General features: G+C 33.3%; 1 protein-coding gene across 1 annotated transcript in view; it reads right to left on the bottom strand.

Annotated features, from left to right (window-relative positions):
• The window catches only part of Fancl (FA complementation group L), a 51,103-nt gene that overhangs the window by 4,060 nt on the left and 23,013 nt on the right, over positions 1-24,030 (bottom strand). Inside the window, exons 6-8 of the mRNA XM_042691191.1 lie at positions 17,533-17,629; positions 14,075-14,143; positions 2,219-2,369 (exon numbers count right to left, since the gene is read on the bottom strand). Of these exons, the coding sequence (XP_042547125.1) occupies positions 2,219-2,369; positions 14,075-14,143; positions 17,533-17,629 (317 nt within the window). The remainder of the gene's footprint in view (positions 1-2,218; positions 2,370-14,074; positions 14,144-17,532; positions 17,630-24,030) is intronic.

Below are 24,030 nucleotides of genomic sequence, written 5' to 3'. Positions count from 1 at the left end.
TTATTATCACTAGATCAAAATTTTCAAGAATCAGCCAATTTATAAACCAATATGGTTAAATTTAATTGGTATTTGGGTTAATTCTATTAACATAAAATGTTCAACACCAGGCACCAGTGGGTCATGCTACTCAGGAAGCTGCAATCCAAAGACTGCAGTTCAAAGCCAGACCAGGCAAGAAAGTCCATGAGACTCTTATTTCCAACTAAGCATCAAAAAAAAGCTGGAAGTGGAGCTGTAGCTCAGCTGCTAGCTTTGAGCAACCAAACACAATTAGAGCACTTAGGCCCTGAGTTCATGCTCCAGAACTGCACAAACACACAAACACACAAACACACACACACACACACACACACACACACACACACAAACAACTTCAATAACATTTATCTATGGAGTGATAAAGGCTTTTAATAAAAATAGCACAAAGTTAAGAAGTTGTTATCTAGATTACATGATGTTCTTTATAAAATTTATATTTCATATTGTCAAATGTAAATAATATAATGGCAAAAATAAAATGTCAACTATTCATTTAATAAAAAAGTAAGCTATTTTCCAGAATTTCAGAAAAATTTATTTCTACTTAGCATCAGATTCTTCAGAAAGTTTTAGTTGTATCATAGTATAAATCTCTAATATTAATTTGTGAAGTAATGTAGTATAATTATTAGGATCAACCTGAACTTCATTTTTATTTTAAAAGTGTTTTGGTAATTCCTATATACTATAGAATAAACCTTTTGCTAATTAATCTTGGCAATAATGTAAATGCAAACAATACAAACCTGACAAAATGGTGATCAGGATTAAAAAATATAGACATTCAATGAGAAAATAAGAACTCAAAGTTGTCCTATGTAGCATTTGTTAATAACTATGTAATTTTTTGTAATGCATACAAATTTCTTCTTAGTCTTTAGCAGTGTCTTCAACTAAATGGCTTCAGAAAGTACTATCAATTAAACAATAGCTATGTTAAATAATCTTTCAAATAATTTGCTGAAAATGGCTCTGGGACAGAAAATAAATATATGAAGGAAGGAAAATCACAACTAAAGATAGGCTGAATAACAAGTAAGCTGCTTATAATGAACATTATGAAAATATATTTTTTAAACTATCATGGGCCATGAAAATAATAAATTGCAACATTTCTCTACAGAAAATATTTTCATTATTAATATCTACTTGTTCGCAAGTATATTATAATTGGTTAATTATTCCAAATTAAGTACTATTACACTTTTTCAAATTGAGAAAATAACAATACTACTTGTAAAACTGCAGTTAGTACACTTTCTTCTTCTCATAACAATACATCACTCTATGTCACACACTCCTGACCCAAGATAAACTATTATGCCTTTGGGGTAAAAGATAAAAGTTGTTCATTAACATGAGTATTATTTATATCAGAATTTTCCATTATCCATCAGAAGATAGGCTTTTCAAAAATATACCTCCTTAGACTAGGAAGAAACAGGAAAAAAGATACATGGAGAGCTTAAAAACAGTCATGGTATTTAATATGGACACAAATATAGTTTAAAATACAAAAATCTTGAAGAATGCTAACATTTAAACTGACTTAGGTTTTGTTTTTCCTTATAATGGAAATAATCATTTAATAGTCAAGAGAATATGATACCACTAAAGGACTAGTTATTGCTGTAGTCTATCTTACTCATTAATTGCATATATTTATAATAAAGACAGTATATGAAATACATCCAATTTTTATTTTGTGCTGTTTTTATCTGATAGCCAACTCCATCTTCAGGATTTTTTATCCTTTACATTTTTGTCAGAATATATTCCCAGATCTGTTCACACCAATTTTGTCTGAATCTCACAGATGAAGACTTCATTACTTGAAACACAGGGTTTTTTATTTTTTTTTTTGTTCTAACTAATGTACATTTTGAATAACCTGCCCCACTATTCTTGTGCTAATTAAGAGCTAATTAAACACTGTCTCTCAATGTTACTTCCATTGGATCATCACCTTTTATAATGAAACACCTCAGTACTAGCCCTTTTCACCTAAAGTATTTACATAAATATGCAGTAAGAAATGAGTTTTTTCCCAAAAAAGTTTTAATACATGACTTCATACAAAGTTTCATCTAAGACTTCAAGTATCATCTTTAGATTCCCTTTTATAAATAATATAAAATAAAATCAAACACCTCAATTTTGAAGCCTTTCTCCCTACCTATTACAATTCTGCGTGCTGTCGCACTCCGAGTAGGTTTTTCTGGCTCCAGCACCCAGGTCTTCTCATCGATTTCATCCATAACATCCCAGAATGCCTTCAGTGATTCTAATCCTGCCAAGAACTGACTATGAATGCTTATTAAGGAGCTCTGTGGAAAGATGAAAGCTCTATAAGTTATATGGCACTCTACCAACAGGAGATAATCTTTCCCTCAAAATACACTCAATTTAGAATTTTAAGCTCTGTTTCATTTCAGTTAGAAACTGGACTCTAAAAGGTAAAAAGTCTTGACTTCATCTCTCTTCACCCCTGTTCGTGCTAACGTGATTATTTTTATTGTCACTAGGCTAAATACCTTTATCAAAATGGCTTCTAAAACAATGCATTTTATTAAGATGCGTGAAAACTATATGTATGGAAGTTAACTTGTAATTTAAAATGATCAAAATATAACTTCATTAATGTATATCATATATATAATGGATTGAGAATAGATTCTGTATAGTTTGAGTATAAAGGTAGTATTTCATTTTTTTTGGCTACAAAAATGAAGTTAAATACAGTGCCACTTATAATTTTACTAAGCTGCTTTAAACATTATTAGCAAATAGCTTTACAGACATAAGTAAACAAAAAAATAAGAAAAAGCTTTAGTTATTTCTTCCTATTTATTTTTGCCTGTTTGCCTTGTGCAATTGCTCTGATCCTAAGGCCTCCTCATAAATGGTAGCCCCATGATTTTCCACTAAGTAACATCCTCAGCCTACTTTCATCTATTTTTTAACAATAAAATTATGATTTTTTTTAAATTTAACTTTACTCAATTTTGTAGCAATTAGCTTAAAGACATCTCAAGTAAAAGGTAAAGCCATCAGTGGTTTTCAAACACAATTTATATTTTTACTTTTAAACAAAGCTTGAAGTTTCTTCTAAACTAATGTGGTATTCTTGAAAAGACAGAAGTATTTAAATATTTCTGATATAAACAGCATGAAAGTGTAAGAATAATCAAAGGCTTTAGATACTGTTTCAAATAAGCATTTCTGAAAAAAAGTACAAAAGCTTATGAATAATTAAGGACTTTAGAAACTATTTAAAATAAGCGAAATGAAAACCCCAAGATTATGAGCCAATAGAAAGTCTGTCTGGCTAAAAGTAAGCAACTTATTCTGTTTCTTGAATAGTTTTTAATGCTAGAGTACTTATTGTAATCAGTGTATCTTGTAAATTTTGCCAAATTTATGTTGCATGTTCCATGCCTAGATGAGTTGATCTCCCTCACTGAAGTGTGGAGAAACACTTGTCTTCTGTTCTAAAAACAGGAGGTACAGTACAGCTAAACAGTTAGTGACTATAGTCCACTATCAGTTGAACATAAGCCACAGAAATTTTTTCAAATAGTCGTGTCAAGTCAAAGGAAGTAGACAGCAGCTATGAAGATTAAAATTCTCTAGAGTCACAGAAATAACTTAAAAGTAGTTTGTTACAGCCTACCAATTTAAATTTCTTGGTAAATCATTTATAATACAGGTAGATTTTATTTAATCTTGAAAGAGCAACTCAAGCAATGAGCAAATATCAGGATTTTTCTTTAAGAAGATAAATTTCTGAATGAAAACTTGATTGGTACATTTGGACCCGCGTCCTAGACCCCTTTTATTTGTACCATATGGCAGTGATAATGAGTATGAGATCCTACTAGAAGGCAAAGTCTGAGACAAGGGGTCGGGTGGGGCAGTCTGTGTAAGTGAACTAAAGGAACTGGGAAAGAGAAGTACACCTTCCATCAGAAAGAATGACACCTCCCATTTGTTAGGAAAGATTTGGAAAAATTCATATTAAGTGAAGTAAGCTAGACCCAAAGAAACATAGGTCCCATGGTTTCCCTCATTTGCAATAATTAGTATATGTCTAGAATAATTTTATCAGATTAGAAGAAAAGCTCAAAAGCTATATACATATGACCAGATAAGATGATGCTAAGTGAAATGAACCCCAAGACAGGGACACAAGAGGTCTTCCTTTGTTGTTGTTGTTTTTAATGTACTATGTGATTTGTTTCCTATGTATGTTCTTCCCCCTATGGTGTATCCTCTGTTGTCACTGTATTTGATTTTGGTACCCGAATCTTGTATATACATTTGTCTAATTTGGGGAGGGGAAGGGGAATAACAAAACGCTTAAACAAGGACACAGGATGACCCATTGCAACAATGATACCCACAACACACTATACTGGAAATGAACTTTACAACTTCAGTGGGGGGGGGGGGCACGGCAGGAGGAGCGAGGAGGTGGGGGTGTGAAGGGATAGTGGGAGAACAACAAGGAAGGGGTAACAATGCTCTTTAAGAAATGTATTCATTGCCTTACTCATGTAACTGGAACCCCTCTGTACAGCATCTTTACAATAAAATAAATTTGTTAAAAATAATCTACTTGCTGAAAAAAAAGAAGGGAAAGCAAAAAAATGTATTTTAAAGCCAGTCACTCGGGTTAATAATCTGAGGAGCTGTGGAAATAGTTGCTAGAGGAGCTGTGGAAATAGTTACTAGAATTCCCCTCCAAAACAGAGGAATCCAGGAGCATTTATTTAGTAGTTTCCATTCTTCACTGGTTGAATTGCTCTAACGGGGCTACATTGCTCACATTTCTAGGTCTGCATACACACAGACATATGTGTGTGTGTGTGTGTGTGTGTGTGTGTGTGTGTGTGTGTGTGTGTGTGAGTAGGGGCCACAGTTTAATACATATAATATACATATCAATATATTATATATCAATATATATAAATTAAATATAACTACATATTAATGCATATTATATACATTACATGTAATATATAATATACTATATAATTAGGTTATATGATATAATTATTATATATAACTGTGGCCCATACAAAGTTCTCTGATCTTAGTTATTAGGAGAATTCTGAGCAGGAGAGAGGTGTTTTGTGAAGATGCACCATTTTGAAGCTGACTGCACAGATGAGGAAGATAGTATTAGGAAATGAAGGAGGGTACAGTTTTTGATTCCTAGCTAAAAGCAATCAGGTGGCATCAATCAGTTCAATTCTCTACAATTCTGTATGGGTTAGGAGTAAGTATATTTAGGAGACATCTTCCACTAGTTAATTTACATACAGCTTTTAATGGCAGTAAAAGGTTTATCCTTTCAGTAACTAGATTGTAAACCACTATCCATTTTGGGTTATCTTATTGAATTTTGAGAGTTTTTACATATTCTGAATACAAAGTACAATGTGATTTTCAAATATTTTCTCCTGATCTGCTTACCTTTCCATTCTCTACTAGTACCTTTCAATTTTAATTAAGTCCAATTACCAGTTTGTTTTTCTTTTATGGACCTGTGTCTGATGTATTATTAAGGATTCTCTGTCTGAGACTGACAGAGACAGAAGTAGCTCAGAAGTGAAGTAGGTACTTACCATGTGAAAGTCCCTAGGTTTGATCCCAGCATTGCAAAAAATACACACACGTGCACACAAAGAAAAGAACAGAAAAGAAAGAAAGAGGGAAAGAAAGAAAAGAAGCTGCAAAATGTTTCTAGAAGTTTTGTAGTTTTAGCCTTTACATTAAGTTTATAATCTGTTGTGAGTTAACTTTCACATATGAGTTAAAAGTTTATCGTTTGGCAGCATCATTTAATGAAAAGATTCTGCACCATAGTTTGAAGAAAGTTATCTGCCTATTCATTAGATCTATTTCTAAATTCTAGATCAGGTGGAGTTATTCTTCCAATTTAGTTGTTCAGAATTATTTTGGCTATTCTAAGTCTTTCACATATTTTTAATTTTAAAATAATTTTTCAGTGCTTTAAAATTTTCTGTTGGAATTTTGATTAGAATTATATTGACTCTACAGATCAAAATGGAAAGAACTGACACATTAACAGAACTGAATCTTCCACTCATGTCTGTAGTATCTTTCTTCATTAACTTAGGCATTTCAGGAAAATATGAGCAGGTACTTCAATAAAGAAGATGACAAACATGAAAAAATGTTAACTTTTTATTAACAAAGAACAATTTGTAACCACATTTCAGATATCACTGAGTATCTACTATAGTGACTAAAATGAAGGCTACTAGCCATACTAAATATCAGCAGGGAGGCAGCTGAACAGAAAGCCTCAACCACATTGAAAAATAGTTTGGCCCTTTAAAAAATCTTAAAGATACCTTTCATATATGATCCAGCCACTCCTCTTTTTTAATATATATTTTTATTGTAAAGATACTGTACAGAGGGGTGACAGTTACATGAGTAAGGTAATGAGTACATTTCCTATTGAGCATTGTTACCCCCTCCTTTGTTTTTCCAGCCACGCCTCTCGTAAAGCTCTACCCCAAACAAAAGAAAACATGTCTATATAATGACATGAAATTCATATAGCAGCTTTATTTGTAACAGCCAAGTCCTGAATGCTTAGCAATAAAAGATCATGAACTATCTATAACATGCTATAACATGTTTGAGTCTCAAAAGAATTACACTAAGAAAAAGAAGTCTGTCATGCAAAGCACATAGAATTCTATAAGATTCTAGAAAACAAACAAATCTAGAGACAGAAAGCAGGTGTATCCTTACCAGAAGACTGAGGAAAAACATGAGAACAATAGCAGGAATACAAATGAAAAAAGTAATCTGGATGTGACAGAAATGCTTATTATCTTGATTGTTCAGATGATTTCATCAGTATGAAATCAAAGCTCTGAATTATATACCTTAAGCAAATTAAGATAATTCATTTCATGACAATTATATCTCACTGAACCTATGTATTAAAAATACTTGTCTTTAACAGGACTTAAGAAACAAAGAACTCCCGCTCATCTGGTTGAACCACTACTAAATATCCTCATGCTGCTGATCACAAATATGGTATATAACATGTGAACACTGTTATATATTACAGACTGTGGTAGACAATTTGCTCCAGGGAAGTTAGAATGAACTTGTGACTTTGAAATTATGTAATCATTTAATCACAATCAAAAAAAAAAAAAAAAAAGAACCTCGGGGAAGGGAGGGAGGGAGGGGATGGTAGGGGTAAAACAATGGAGGGGGTAACAATGTTCAAGAGGAAGTATACTCATAACCTCACTCATGTAACTGTAACCCTCTGTATAGTAGCTTTACAATAAAAAAAATAAAAAAATAAATAAAAAAATAAAAAAAAAATACTTGTCTTGACTCCCCAGATCATAATGGATCTACATAACTTTTCCTCAATAATTATGAACTTAAAAACAAACATAAAGCCAGGCACTGGTGGCTCACACCTGTAATCCTTGCTACCCAGGAGGCTGAGATCTGAGGATCACGGTTCAAAGTCAGCCTGGGAAGGAAAGTCCATGAAACTCTTATCTCTAGTAAACCACCAGAAAACCGGAAGTGGCGCTGTGGCTCAAGTGGTAGGGTGCTAGTCTTGAGCTGAAGAGCTGAGGGACAGCGCCCAGGCCAAGTTCAAGCCCCGTGACCGAAAAATAAAATAAAATAAAATAGCAACATTCCTTACACCAAGACCAAAGAAGGAAAAAGTGTAGATAGTTCATATAGCCACCACTTAGAGAATGAAGTTTTGTGAATCTTATATGAATGGATAGATATATAATGGAGGAAGAAAGATATATGGAAACTAAAACGTTAGGTATTCCCCCATAACTGTTATTAAATTATGTTAAACTAGGAAAGCACTTAAGCAGAAAAGTGTGAACACTGCCAATCTCAAAATGTAATGCTTATTATCTTTAAAAGCATTTTGTTACTTTCATAATACCTGAAGTGAAGTAATAATGTCAGTCACTTAACCAGATCTTAGAGTATAATATCTTTATCTTAAGCACTATCATTTCCAGTATTTTAATAATGTTCATATAGTCCCTGAATGTGATCTTTTGTGCTCTGATGACACTTAAATTAATAGCATAATTTTCTGGTACTTGCAACAGTTGTTTCCCATTCCGATTTTTTTTATACTTCCCTATAACACAGATAAATCCTCTAATAACCATTTTTATCTTTATCTTTGGGGGATTCAAAGGAATTCAATAGAATAAGAAAATATTAAGAGATTAAACTTTAAGAAATTTAATTTTAATATTAATTGCAAGATTTCCTACCAGGTATGTTTAAAGAGGTGATAAATCTTCTAAATATCCAGTTCATGTGATCTTACTTCCATGCTCTGTTGGTATCCCTCCTCTTTCAAACGTTACATTTGTTACTAAAACTATTTCATAAAGTCCATTTCCTGTCAAGCAAGCCATAAATTATTACCCATAAATTATTATCTCTCCTACGCTTGGTGATTATGATTCTAAGTGACCACCGGTCATTTCAAATAGTTGCTACTGTTTTGATTTCTCATTAAAAGGGTGTCTGCCCACAATGCTAAATGAAGCAAAATCATGCCATGTGGAACTAACAAAGAACTAGTACAGCAGGTCTATTAACAAAAGGAAAAGGAAGAGAAGTCTGCCAAGGGCACATTACGTTCAACCTAAGCAGACATTTTCAATCTTTTCCATAGCCAACCTACGTTGTAGGTAATCTTTTTTCTTATATATAAAATTAAGCAGAATAGCAAAAACATAAGTGAGGCTGGCTTTTTGCTCTACCCTACAAAAAAAGTTCAGCTACTTCCAATTTTTCATCACTTACATACTAAAAACAAAACAAGGCAATGGCACAAAGTTCTATACTTCGGATAAAGAAATGGCTAACAGCAAGAACAGTAGTGTGCTCCTGGCTGCCAATGTTACTCTCATAGTCGGAGCCCAGAACTTCACCATGGCATCACTTAAAAATAAATACAGTCCCTTTGCCTCTGGTACTATTCATCAACTTTAATCTCTGCTAGGCACCCTTCCAACTACCTGTTAAACTGGTTTGTTTTCTAATATTCTACTTCTATTTCACTACACAAACAGGGGGAGGTTGTGTTTCCTAATTGAAAAGTATCAACACCTCTTTGAGATTCTAGTAGACATATTTGAATTAATGTGTTTCCTACCTAGGTTACCATTTCTGTCTTCAACCTATAGGATCTTTACTCTCAAGCTGAGCATTTATCTTCCACAAGAATGTTTTAAAACAGACCAGAGCTCCTATACACACCATTACCCACACATTCACAGCAGCAACAAAAATGTTAAAATTATTTAGGAACAGCTTCAACAAAAATTTGCAACAACTGGGTTAATAAAGCAAACTGACAGACCTAAGTATATGAACAGATGACAATTCCTAGGTTATAAACAAGTTTTTAATTCAATGAAAAAAATGTAAACCCATGTGACTCTAAGGGAGTATCTGGAATAATACACAGACATACTTTTCAATGATGGGGTTTTTATTGTTGTTATTGCTGTTGTTTCCTCGGTACTGGGGACTGACCCCCAGAATTTTGCACCTTCTAGCAAGTGCTCTACCATTGAGCTACTCACCATTTTGCTTTAATCATTTCAGGTTCTTTTTGTGTCTTAGTTGTCAACAGGCAAGGGTTTAACAGCTTTTTGCCTGAGCTAACCTGGAACTCATCACTAATCCTCCTGACTCCACATACCAAGTAGCTGGGATTACAGGAGTTCATCACCATTGCGACATCAACTGAGACAAAGGGCAGTCATGAGACGTGTTTGAAATTACACAATTAAGTCAATGGCTGAAATGTAAACAGAGCCTAGGATCCCAACTGATAGTCTACTGCTCTCACTAATGGATCATGCTCCCTGCTATGCAATAGGACAGCTTCCTTTCATTTAGCATCTGAATATCAACCAGAAGCTTTATCATTAGTTTTGTTCCTCTTCATGGATTGTATTAGTCCAAGCTTTTTGGATTTTCATGATTTAAAAAAATTGTAAAACCAGTTTATTATATCATACTAAATCTGAAAACCACAACTGCCTGTGTCAAGCATCCTCTACCAAATCTGCATTTAGTGCCATTTTTTTCAGATAGAACTGTAATATTAGCTGCAATTTTTGCTTACTGATCTGAACAAAATGACTTCCACTTTCATATAATCATGCCATCTATGCACTCAAAGTATGACATTAACACATTCTAACTGTCCATAGTCAATAACATTGATATATCTGACCTGTATGTAAAAGACATCAGATACATGTTAGAGCACATATGATATTAGAAGTAGAATAAGAAGAAAATACAAGATGCTCCTACATTTTATGCTAAAATATGAAAAAGAGTTTACTGGGTAAAAAGAAGTAAATATCTGAAAAAAGATATTTAGACACTTGTCTTTGAAAAGCACTTTGTGTCTCTTTGGCACACATTATGGCAGCAATAGTAGCAGCAGCCTTGCCCTTGGTGCTGATTTCTTACTACTCTAAATGTCTCCTCTGAGCCAGAATACACTGGCTGTTGCTGATCATGCTGTGAGACACCTGCACTGGCTACTAGGCTTGTCATGACGCACAAAACCCTACCATCTTCAGCTTGACATTGTGCAAGTTATAATTATTCATCCAAATGAATATGTCAGAGCAGCAGCAGCAGACCTCTCATCAGAGCAAAAGAAAAATACATCAAAACATTATCAACTCAGCAGGACGACAGGGACCATAAGGAAAATTACCCATTTTTAATATGGCTGCCACAAAGCCATGTCTATTATATTACAAAAAAGAAAAAAAGAAAAGATCTTCCAAGTTTAAAGTCCAGAAACACTGAATCTAATGAGAAAACGTACAAAATCAGAGGTTTTTAAGTCAATTATCCGAAACTATTTACAATCTCTTAAGTATGAATGTACTATTAAATCAAGCATTCACATTGCTTAAGAGCCACAACTGTTTAAAAATGGTTAAAACTATAAATAACCTCCCCACACAGAACTGTTTCTAGCTTGTCAATAAAAATCAAACCAAAGTAATCTCACATTACCTCTTACTTTCAAAGCATAAGCTAATACTACCAGCACCCATGTCAAAAAACTTGAGTTTGAGTTGCTGGTACCATCAGCAAAAAGCCTTGTGAGGTACTGGTGGCCTTATTGTTTACTAATAAGTAAATAGTAGTTTGAAACTTTCTAAATTTTAATTTTATATGTAGAAAAACAAACTGGAATAATCCTCCCACTCTACAAATGAAGACTTCTCCACGTTCTATGAAAGAAAATACAATACAGACAAGGTTTAAATTCGGGTTTCTGTATTATGCTTAAGTAAATGTGAGGATCTTATAACTTTTAGAACTATCGTACCATATCTTTTCACAAAAAGATATGGAAATTTTTCTTATTTGAGATACAAAAACAAGAAAGGAAAAGATTGCTAAATGTAACTACACTGTAAGTTAAACTTACATACTACAAAATAATACGATGTATGCAGTTAAAACATAAACTAGAAAGAAGATATGTATATATCAAAAAGCCAACAAAGGCACTAGTATTCAAAATATGTAAGGACTGATTATACTAGAAGAAAAAAAATCAAGTAAGCAAAGATGACACACAAAAATTTTTGTCAATTCCTCAGATGAATGAAGGTCAGAAAGATCAGAATAAAACTTGAAAAAGGTTTGGGAAATAACAATTTCTATGTACAGTGAAACTGGAACATAACATATGCAGCCATTGGAAAGACAGTTCCACCTTATAAAGGCACATTCTCTAGAATCTAGTATTTTCACTTTTAGGAATGATTGATAATGAAATTCTTAGATGTGTGTACAGAGAAATATATAAAAGTGTTTATTTCAGGCTATTAGTAAGAAATTGTGAATAACCTTAACAATATGACAGTGGGTAAATTACCTGGTCAATACACATAATGGAATAATAAACAACATTTAAATAAATATATTAGACATACATAGATGGTCATGGATAAAACACTGAAATAATACTGCATAAAAAGCATAAGGCTGCATAAGAAATGTCACAAACAAACAAACAAAATGCCTGGATAACAAACATGCCAATTTCAGGGCAAGACATGTTGTTAAAAAGGAAGAGAAGCAGAGAAAAAGACTGTGAAAGGAGAATGGGATCTGTGCTGTTCCCAGAACACTGTTCCTAATGGAGAAAGAACCAGAGATGGATCTCAAGCAAGTGTGACAACACATTAACATCTGCCAAATTGGAGTTGTGAATAAAAGGTCTAATTTTACCTGCTAAGAATTTCCATATATTTAAAAATTTTAAATATTGTGATTTTCCTGTTACTAATGAATTCTATGTCTTCCTGGATCTTTCACAAAAAGGTAAACTTGTATGATTCAAATATAAAATTCAAATGTGCATCAATATAATGTTTATCTTATGCCTATTTATATAATTTGTTTTTCTGGATAACAAATTTGAAGGAAATTGCCCTCAAAGATTTTCCAATCTAGTAGTCATAAATTAATTTTGATACATGTAAACTTTTCCATAAAATCTGGGGGAAAAAACAAAAAGAAAATATAATAAATTAAGAAACTCATCAAAACTCTATTTTTCAATTGTAGAATAATGATAAGTATTAAAATGTAATTTAAACATAACGTCTAGAAAGAATAATCCAGATACATTTTCTTCTCACTTTTTTAAAGCAGAAAGATAAAGCCTCCAAAGCCAAGCAGAAAATGTGTATTTTTTAAATCAAGAAAGTTGAACAATATACTTTTAATTTTTGAAGAGGAAAAAAAATCAGCACAGTATTCAAAATAAATTTATAACATGGATCAAATACCAAAAATAAATCACCGAAGTTTTTTTCCTTTTCTTTATTTTGTTGTGTTTTCTTGATTTCTCTAAAGGAAATTGATATTTTTGTTGTTGTTGTCTTTAAAGAAGGAAGTAAAAAAAATTTATTTTTACTAAGTATGATTAAAACATCTGGACCCTCATAAAACTAAATTTCTTAAGCTTTTAAAGTCTATGTTCATGTATTTTAATGTTTATGCATGTGCAATTTAAAACATAAGCATGAATTTTTACTTGAACTTAATCAAATATTGTTAACAAAACATATTTACAGAACTAGGGAAAATATCAGTGTAAATTTTCTCTGCCTAAGAACAGAAATGTTTTCTCCTTCCTGCTATCAACTATAGTATAGTTGATAAAAGAAAGACAGTACATGTCATCATTAGACTGATCCTTGACTCTAGAGAAACAGTACCACAGTTTTAAAAATAAAAAAAATACTGTCTTGTAATACTGTCAGTTCACAATAAACTTCTGAAAACATAACCATATTATATACTATTAATGTACTGAAAATCAAATAGAATGAGAAAATTCCATAATCTTTACTCAGATGAATAGTCTAAGTTCAAAAAGAAAAGAAAATGCAAGATGAATTACATATTGTGGGAGGAGAAAACTGGGGAAATGCAAGGGAAGAGGTGATATTGTCCAAAAAAAGAAGAAATTTACTCATTATCTGACTTATAAAATGATAACCTTTCTATTAATACTGACAATAAAATTATATTTAAAAAACAAAAATATAAGTAACTTTAAAATAGTTAAGGTTCACACTTTCATTCTCCTGTGAAAATGGTTTCCTAGTATAATGTCATTAATGTTAAAAAAAATTTTAACAATAAGAAAAATTCCACTTATTACTCACTTACTACTACTGACTGCTTTCTAGAATTTAAATTTAAAAAAATGTTTACTGAAAATAAGGCACAAAAATTCAGAAGCTGATTGGTTGTATATATATGTGTGTATGTGTATATGCATGCATATGTGTATACATGTATGTAGAAAAGGAAAAACCATAAGAAGTGATCATTTAATAATGCACACTTTACTAAATAGAAGATTCTTTTTAAGTACTTAAAAATAAGCTTAAGCATTTACCTGTGGTGTCCAAGAAATAGAAAATGGAACAGGAAAATCCACAAAACAATCTGGTGGTTCCTCAGGGTGCTATGAAAAAAACAAGAGTATCAGGTTATTTCCACTTCTATGTGATAACTACATGAGGTATTTCAGAAAAACTGGTCACATTAAGAAACATAATTATGACTGCAAATGTATTTTATGTAAATAGACTGTACTTTTACAGTAATGTTGAGAGCTACCTAACACTGAAACTGTGTTCAGGACATACAAAGTTTGGTGACTCAAGGGTACCAAAACAGTCTGTGTTCAGAAATACTTAATGAGTTATACTCCAAATAAATGTCATGCCAACCGCTTAATAGACTTTGAGGAGTAAACTTAATTGCATCTAAGTTTTTCTTTAAAAGAAGAGATATTTTATTTAATTCCAATTTTAAATTTTATCTCAGTTATCCTCAATCACCATTAAAACAGGTAGAATGTGTTAACAGACTCAAGAAGTGCCCAGCACCAATTACATATAGCTTTCAATTTAAAAAGTGGCTTCTATATCAAAGAAAACTTATCAAGATGACAGAAAGAAACAATGGAACACCTTCTGATTTATTAAAGAACAATTAACAATCTAAACTAAACAAAAATTTCAAGTTAGTAAATAGTAGGAAATTACTCAGTTAAGAAAAAGGTGATAGTCATGAGAACAAATCAGGTTTCTAAGTTAACTAAGACAGAAGGTAAGTTTTTCTTAAAATTATTTCTCTTATTAGAAAGCTATACTTCATGATAACCTTAAAATCTAAGTCTAGAGTCTTCAATATCATAAATAACTAAAAATATTCTTTATTTAAAAACTAACTTTACTGAAAGAAGAATCATTTTAAGATAACTTTTATTTGGCAAGCTATTTGAATTACTTTTAGGCCTTTACTGTTTTTATTCTCTCATTTCTCATTACCTCACTGGATAAGGAATCGAGACTGAAAATTCACCACTACAGGGCCAGGCATGGAGGCACATCTGCAATCCCAGCTTTAGAGGAGGAAGAGATGGAAGAATCTCACATGGCTATCAGTCTGGACAAAAATGTTAGTGAGCTAGGAATGGAAGTTCATATCTCTAACCTCAGTTAAAAAGGAAGATTGCTGTACAAGGCCAGTCCCAGGCAAAAATATAAGACAACATCTACACAGTAACTAAAGCAAAGTATAGGTCAAATAGTAGAGACTTTGCCTAGATAGCTTGACACCCTGAGAACCACAAAGAAAAGTAAATAAAAACTATCAATATATGAAACAGACCTCAGTCCATTTGAGGCCAATATTTTCAAAAAGTACCAGTTTGCTAAAAAGAAATAGTTATCACTGTATGCTGACTCATGATGTCTACCTCTATAAAACTGGAAATAAATACACAAAAAATGCAAAATATTACAATGCTTAAATTCTAAAAGAAAAAAATTTAAAAAATGGTTAGTCTGAAATAAAGGTCTATTTGAGACAATACAAGAAGGATGTACTTGAAAGTTTAGGAGAAAAACAAACATCACCCTATTAAAAAGCCAGGTGATTAACTCAAAATATATGCAGACTCTTCAGTTCCCGTTGTTAAATAAAAAGTTTATCTTGGATAAATAATTTCACATGTAAGAATAACAGAATGACAGAAGTCAACTAAAAGTGTTATAAAAATCCCTTTAACTTCTAAAATGTCAGGATTCTTTAAAAATAATTACGTAAAATTGAAACTTCCTTGGGTCAAAAATGTAAATTTAGCTTACTTTAGGTACTGCTATTTATCTCCTACAGATACTAGCAGCTAACAGTATCAACTGTAGCTCAAATCATCAATCTAGATACAGCAAGAAGTTAACAAAATGCTTATTATATCTGGAGTAGATATATACCTAATAAAATGCCTGTGACCTTGAGTCATTAAGTATGTCCACAGTTTATTACACTGAGAGACTAAATATTACATTTAAGTAGGACGTGGAACAGTAAATGGTAAATAACATGGTAAATGACATGGAAAGAGATCCACAAAAAGAAAAAGTACAGGTTATAAATACAGTGTCATCAACTTACATAGTAAAATCTTTCAAATCATTAATACCCATTATAAGAACAGTTCATGAATGTTAAAAATAAAATAAAATTCATTAAATACAATTCAAGGCAGACTGGACTTAAAGCCCTATTTCTTTGGTAAGTACAAGAACTTATAAAAATGAGATCAGAATGTATTTAAAAATCTTTGGTCATCTTAGAATCAGGAAAGCAACTTTTCCCAAAGTCCAAAATAAAAACAAACCTCAATTTGAGAGAAACGACAGAATCCTTGCCACTGGCAGTATGTGACCTTTTGGAAAGATGAAGGCTGATTTTTCCCACATCTTAAAAAAGCACACCTTTAAAAACTTTAAAGGAATTTTTTATGTTAATGAAAACAATCATCTTCTTTTACAAATAAGATACATATCCTGATAATTTTTTTCAGCCTCTGTTATATATAGGTCTAAACCTGAATGGTCTGTGTGAAACTGGGAATAAGTCATTTCTCAAGCTGCGTGACACGGAGCTACTATAAGGTACCAGCTTCTCTGTGTCACCCACTATAGCTTTATATATTAATTTTCTTTTGCGGAAAGCTTAAATGCCAGACACATTTTTAAAAAGGACAAACACAATTGATCTTTTCACCACCACAATCCTCTGAAATAGAATTGATTGATGACTACTAGGAATAAAGAAAAGAAAGCTGGATGTCCTGGTTTCCTTAAAATTCTAATGTTTCCCCAGTGATTACTAAGTGAATGATGAATATGCTACTCTCCCTTATTCTACTCATTTCCTAAAATTCACAATCTAAACCTAAAAAATAAAGATAAAACAAAAATGTTTTGTGTCAATGGTATTAGTTGTTACATATATAATCATTAATATGTCTATAAAGGATCTACAAACACAGACACAACCCTTGTAAAGTCTCAAAATACATCCACCAAAAAAACTGCAGTTAGAACAAATAAGGACAGTATGTGTGCGTGCGTGTGTGTGTGTGTGTGTGTTTTAAGGACGGGGTTCTATGAGCCAGAAATAAGAACTACCAAGATAATTCATAGTAAGAGGTGAAGAAAAAAGACTCAAGAAGTTATTACTGGCGATGGTAGTATCATCCATTCTTTTCTATATATAAAGTTTCAAAAATAATGTTATGGTACTTTAAGGCTACTGAATGGTATATATAATATTTCTTTATTATAGAGTCTACATTGTGATCAAATTCAAGCTAAAACAAGGTCAGGAAATTATGCCTAGACTTGAAAACTTGGTGAATAAACTCTTTTGAGGTGCTCCAAAATCAATTTTTGAAAGCATTTTTAGAATAACTAGCACTCCTTTACATTGACAACAGCCAGAGTTCATTTCTCAAAGTTTTTCCTCACCACAATAAGAGTTGAATGAGGCACATACCTTTGCCTTCAACTTGACAGTGATTAGATGCTCTCTACCAGAAACATCTTCTGATTTTAACTTGATGGTACTAAAGCAAGAATCCACGTATACAAGTCTGGTGAGTAGAAGAGAATAAAAAAATGATAACACTATGGTGGGTTACGGAGCAAGGGGATGAGCATCATATGACCTGAAGTGAAAATACTTGCTATATTCCTATTAATCCATTACAAAAATTAATCAGAAGAATTTCTGCATGCCAGCCCTCTCTGTTGCTGCAGATTTACTGCCGTTAATACAGCAGCCCAGTGCCTAATGCAGCCGTATCTCTGGATTATTTACAGTGCGTGTCAAGGCTCATGCTGTGGTCAGTGAGCACTGTGTTTCGGTTTTCCATCACTGGAACCTTTGGCACACACCGCATGTTTCTGTCAGACTCTACTTATGTACACATTAAACTTCCTGTCAAACTCTTTGATCCATTTCTGTAGTTTCATATGGTGAGAGACTTTTATACTTCCTTTATTTGTTTTTCTCCTCAATGAACTTCTCCTTTATTATCAATAATGTAACTGTATAAAAATCTGGCCGATATTAGTTCTATGCTCAAATTGAACCTCCAAGGAAAATGTTGTATAAGCTCAGGTACAGCTTGGCCTCCTAACAATAAATGTTCTTTTTGCACAATATATAGCTCTGACACTTAACTTAGGCATGCATTCAAGATGACTAATATTTTAAACACACAGTGCCAACCCAATTGTTCTGGCTTTAAGTTGCTCTAAATATCATGTATTTTCTACAATGGCAACCAATATACTTTGAAATACATCATTCTGCAAAAATACAGTACCTTGAATGGCATAGGTTATTGTCAAAATGCTTCAAATTTAACAGTATACTTAGTAGTGAACTGCATGTGGATACTTCTTGACGTTTTTACAATGCTATATTCTTGTAAAGATAAAAAGTACTGAGAGTACTGTGCAAATTATCACCCAGACTGAGGGTAGGACACACTATAGTTCAGAACATTAGCCTCCTAACCTAGATGACATTTTTAAACATCACTTTAGTCCATTTAGTTGCTGACCAGGTATATATTAAAATGAGTCAATTACAATAAATGCTGTGAAATAAAGTTGTTGAATGAAAAATAAATGTTAAGCTGAAAAAGACACATATGTTCAAAATGGAATAAAATATAAAATAAAGAGTACTGAAAAAAGTTTTCTCATAACAATTAAAAGCTACAGTTTTAGGAAAGAAATGAACATAAAATTATTCTAGAAAAAAATGTTCATCTACATAAAAATATCAGTGACTACACATGGCTAATCTCTATTATTTTCAGCTACACATTAAACTCCCCACTGCCCAAATATTTGAATATGAGCCTTTTGGAGTTTTGTGCTGATTTTCAGGCTTGAATTCAGAACTTCATTCTCTTGCTCAGCTTCTTCTGCTCCTGGCTGGAATTCCATCACTTGAGCCACTCTTTCAACCCAACTTTTTTGCTGGTTAATTGGGGACTGAGTCCTGTGGACTTTTCTGTCTGGGCTTACTTTGGAAAAAGATCCTCAGATCTTTTTATTTATGCTAACCAACTTATAATTCCTGAAATTGATAAATCAAGAAATACTCATTGTTGATATTATTTATAGGCATGAACATTTCAAAATGTTTGTGTCTAAGAATAGGATTGCAGGTAGGAAAAAATACTTCTCATTTTAAGCCCTATAGTGGCAACTGTGAGACAGAGAATGCACACTAGTAGGATGGTGGAAAGAGAAGAAAAAGAATTAAACCACTAATTTATACTTTTCATACTTCATGTTGCTTCTCATCAACAAAATACTCAACAACATTACTGGACATCTATAAAAGAAATAAGAGCTCTAGTCTTTTGTCTGCAATCACAAAAACGTAAAATTATCATCATTCCACACTTAACACATCGAGATAATAAACTAGCAAATAAAAGTACCATTCTCAAAAACAGGGCCTGTAAGTCAAAATGGCCATGAGGTTAATTTTGTTAAACTTTTAAAAGTATTGCAATTCAAAAAATAAGTAGTGGGGAAAAAAACCCCTCTTAATTTCAGGTAATCACATCTCACACCACAGTCATCTGAAATTAAGAAAGATTTCACCCATGTTAATTCCTGGCTACTTTGGGATTGGAGGATTGAAACCTTACTGTGATTATTATCACCTTCAGGATGAATGAAGGAGATTGCCAATTGTCCTCTAGTGTCTATTCTTACCTTCTCTAACTTAATCACCATGTAGCAGGGTAGAGTCCATCTACCTACAGATTCTTTTTGGCTGCCCTTCTAGCAAGATGTCACCATAGAACTAAATTTTGGCCAGAGGACTGCAAACAGAAGGGATATGTGCATCTTTTGGATCATTTACAACAAAACTGCCTCCCCCTCTCCCTTCCTCTCATTCTCCCCTCCAGTGGACTGGCAAGGCCAGGCCAGGCCAATATGAGCCAGCAAAGGCAATGAGATAGAATGATAGCACAGTGTTGACCAACAGAGCCTTCTGGGATGATGGAAGTAATCCTATTGTCTGAAACAGTAACCACCTGCAACATATGAGCAGGGAAAACTTTAAAACATGGCTATTATGACAGTTTTAAGGTTAATTTTACTATAAATATTAACAGCCATAACAGGCCCCAAGGCAATGAGACAGAATAACCACAGCAACTAGCTGAACACCAAGTTCAAAGAAAGCTTGGGACCCGAGGACTAGTACTACTACAACTATTTAAAAGTCCCTTGGTTCCCGAGTCTCTTCTGGCAGACTCTGCCTGGCCCAATTAGCTCTCCCCTGGAATCCTAACGACTTTGGAGGTTGAAAGTAAAAAAGATCATGGTTCAAGCCTGACCCAAACAGAAAGTTCACATAGCCTTACCTCAAAAATAATTAGCAAAAACATTATTACAGATATGGTTCAAATGGTAGAGCACCATCCTAGCAAGTGTGAGATCTGAGTTCAAACCCCATTAGCAGATAGGAAAAACAAAACAACAAAGAAAAAACTCAAGACCTTCAACTTAACAAAGCATCCACTTCTACTTTTACCACCACATTTAAGTTTAAACATTAATTACTTCATTCCTAGATAATTTACATTGACTGGTGGGTGTATTTACTTCATATCTCTCCTGTACAGCAATCTTTCCAATCTTCCTACAGATTTTTGCCTTTCTATATACAGTTAAAAATCCCTTGCTCAAAATGTTCAGAGTTCCCATCATCTTCATATATAGAATATTCAGCCTAGCAGTCTAGATCCTTCCCTCCAGCCCCAATATTTGATCTCCTTATGTGAACTGATCTACTCCAAGGTCCAAAAATGAATTACATATTTCCTTCACCTTCACTTTGCCTCCATCATTCCCTGCTGCTTATGGTTCACTGCATTCCTTCCCACCGAATACAATACCTATGTCCTATAAGAACTTCCTAAAATTATTTGTAGGACAGAAGTACTTCACCTTTATCTAGGCTCACATTTCTTCTTTTAAGTTGTAAGTGGTCATTCAATGTTTGTGGGGTACTATTTTGTTTGTAGTTTGTTTGTTGCAGTATCAAGGACTGAACTCAGGCTCAATGCTTGCTAGGCACATAGCTCTTTCACCTCATCAGCATCCCCAGTTCTTTTGTGGTTTTGTTTGCTTTTCAGATAGAGTTTACCCCTTCAGCCAGGGCTAGCCTAGGACCACGATCCTTCCATCTCCACCTTCTAGAGCTGGGAAAACTCTGCTTCCTCAAATAAGCTTGCCTGCTAAAGAATACTTTCTATTTCTATATAAATGTATTTATATTTCTGCTAATGCTTTATGTATAGACATGAACATATAGACACTATTATGAGACTGGTTTATTATTCACTGACATATGTGCAAGTATTAAGTAACAACTAAATGCAAACTGTTTAAGTTAAACATTATTAATTTTTAAAACTAATTATTTTACTACTATATAATTTGTACTTATTCAATGCTCAGTATACATGTATGGGGGAAATTTTCCCAATTAATGAAGAGAATTTAGAATGAAAATCATAGTAATTAAATTGTAAAGGTGATTTACAGAGGGGTTACTATTACATAAGTAAGGTAATGAGTACATTTATTTTTGAACAATGACAACTCTCTCTCATTCTCTCCCAGTTTTTCCTGTCCAACACCCCTCATCCACAAGTTGTACAGTTCATTTCCAACAGTATAGTGACTATCACTACTGCATTTGTTCACCCTCTGTCCCACCATTTCTGTGCTCCTCCTTACCCTCCTCCCAAATGATAAACTTACATATAAGACAAAAGGTACAGGAAACAAGAACAGTGGCAAAAGAGAAAAAAAGAAAAAAAGAAGCAACATGACATAAAATCTATTGTTTTCATTTCTTGTAGTTCATTTCAATAAACATCATTTCATATGATCATATACCCATAGCTATTTGAGCCTTTGTGATCCTCTCCTAAAAATATCTTCCTTGGGTCTCACTGTGTGAATGTCAAGTCCTGTATAATTTATCATGTCCAAGTGTATTGTTTTGTCTTTTACCATCCTGTGACTGGATAAATGGAAGTGCATCAAACTGAAGAGTTTCTGCATGGCAAATGTTATACCTAGCAAGATAAATAGAAAGCCCACAGAATGGAAGATTTTACTAGCTATGCATCAGACAAAGGCCTCATATCTAAAATATACTTAGAGCTCAAAAAATTAAACTCTCCCAAAATAAGCCCTTAAAAACCAACAACTCCATAAATGGGCTAAAGAGTTAAAGAGAGACTTCTCAGAAGAAGGAAGAACGACCAACAGATATATGAAGAAATCTCTGGCCACAAAAGAAATGCAACATTAAGATTCCACCTCACCCCAGTTAGAATGGCAATTATCAAGAAAACTAACAATAAAAGATTCTGGCAGGGATGTGGCCAAAAGGAAATGCTACTACACTGTTGGTAAGAATGTCAACTTGTTCAACCACTCTGGAAAGCAGTATGGAGGTTCCTCAAAAGACTAAACATAGAGCTTCTCTAGCACCCAGCAATTCCACTCCACCACAAATCAGGCCACACTAAACATGTTCGGCACAAATGTTCACTGCAACATTGTTTACCACAGCCACAGATGCAGGGTTTCCCCCTCCTTTATACAAAGGGCCTATAACTCTACAAGTAAAACTTGTAGTTAAATCATTGTCCTAGTTAAGTACTGTAAACAATCTCAAACATTATTGGGTGAATGATATTATTGGGTGAACTAATGAGTGTATCAATAGGTTTATATCTACTTTTTTTTTGTAGGTTCTGGGGCTTGAACTCTGGGCTTGGGCACTGTTTCTGAGCTCTTCAGCTCAAGGCGAGAGCTCTACCACTGAAGCCACAGAGTCACTTCCGGTTTTCTGGTGATTAAATGAAAATAAGAGTTTCATGGACTTTCCTGCCCAGGCTGGCTTTGAACCAAGATCTATATATCTCAGGCTCCTGAGTAGTTAGGATTACAGGCATGAGCCACCGGTGCCCAGCTATATCTACTTTTAAATAAAGAACTATGTAAGTCTCGTTACATAGTTTCTTTTTAAACATTATTGTACATTATTAGCTTCAATTGAAAAACAAAGTAAATGTGGCCAAGAGAGGTTAAGTTACTGGTCCAAACTGACATAAATGGCAAGCCTGAATAAAAGCTCTAATTACTGGAATTACCTTAAGATAAGTGTACCTCTCTATCTTCCCCAATAAGCTGTAATTCTTTGAAATGCATTGGGAATTATTTTGCTAAATCATCATTAATCATCGGCCAAGACAAAGAGCTTAACCAAAAGTCTAACATTATAAATTGACTACCTTATAGTAGCACATCAGATTTAGTTACAACTCAACTCTTCCTTAGATGTACCAAAAAGGCCAAGTAGTTGAACTATATGTTCTCACTTTAATAAATTACAAATATTATATTGTCTTAAAAGGACAAAGTATCAGCTCTCATCTGTTAGAACCAGTTAATTGCTGAATTACCTCGGGACATGTGATTATTAAAACAAATACACTATCTTATAAACAAAGTGCTTATGCATTTCTTCCAAACTAGGATGCTTTTGAGACTGAAGGGAGTCTGGACAGAAGTCATAAGCCATACACAGGTCTGCTCTATTGGGATGTATGATCAGCCCACCTTAGAGAAAAAGTATTTAGGGCTTTGGAATCTAGGATGTTCTTCCAATATCCTGTTAAACCTAAAGAACTTTTTAATTCGGATGGTTTTAAATTAGTCATTGTATAAAACAGCATAAGCATAACAGATACCTATCAAGTCATCTTTTAGCAGGTATTAACCCAGCATAAGTCAAAATAAACTAAAATAAACACCTTTACAGAAGTTCTGTTTTGAGAATTTTGTTAATAAAAGTTGAAACACACAGAAATTAAAACAACAGTCAAACTTATGATCAGCAGATAATTCTCACCATGACTTATATAAAAAA

This window comes from Dipodomys spectabilis, unplaced genomic scaffold (assembly GCF_019054845.1).
Source record: "Dipodomys spectabilis isolate Male_0828 unplaced genomic scaffold, ASM1905484v1 ptg000141l, whole genome shotgun sequence".
Lineage (NCBI taxonomy): Eukaryota > Metazoa > Chordata > Mammalia > Rodentia > Heteromyidae > Dipodomys > Dipodomys spectabilis.
Note: the sequence above shows the minus strand (reverse complement) of the source record. Positions and strands in the feature narration are given on the sequence as shown.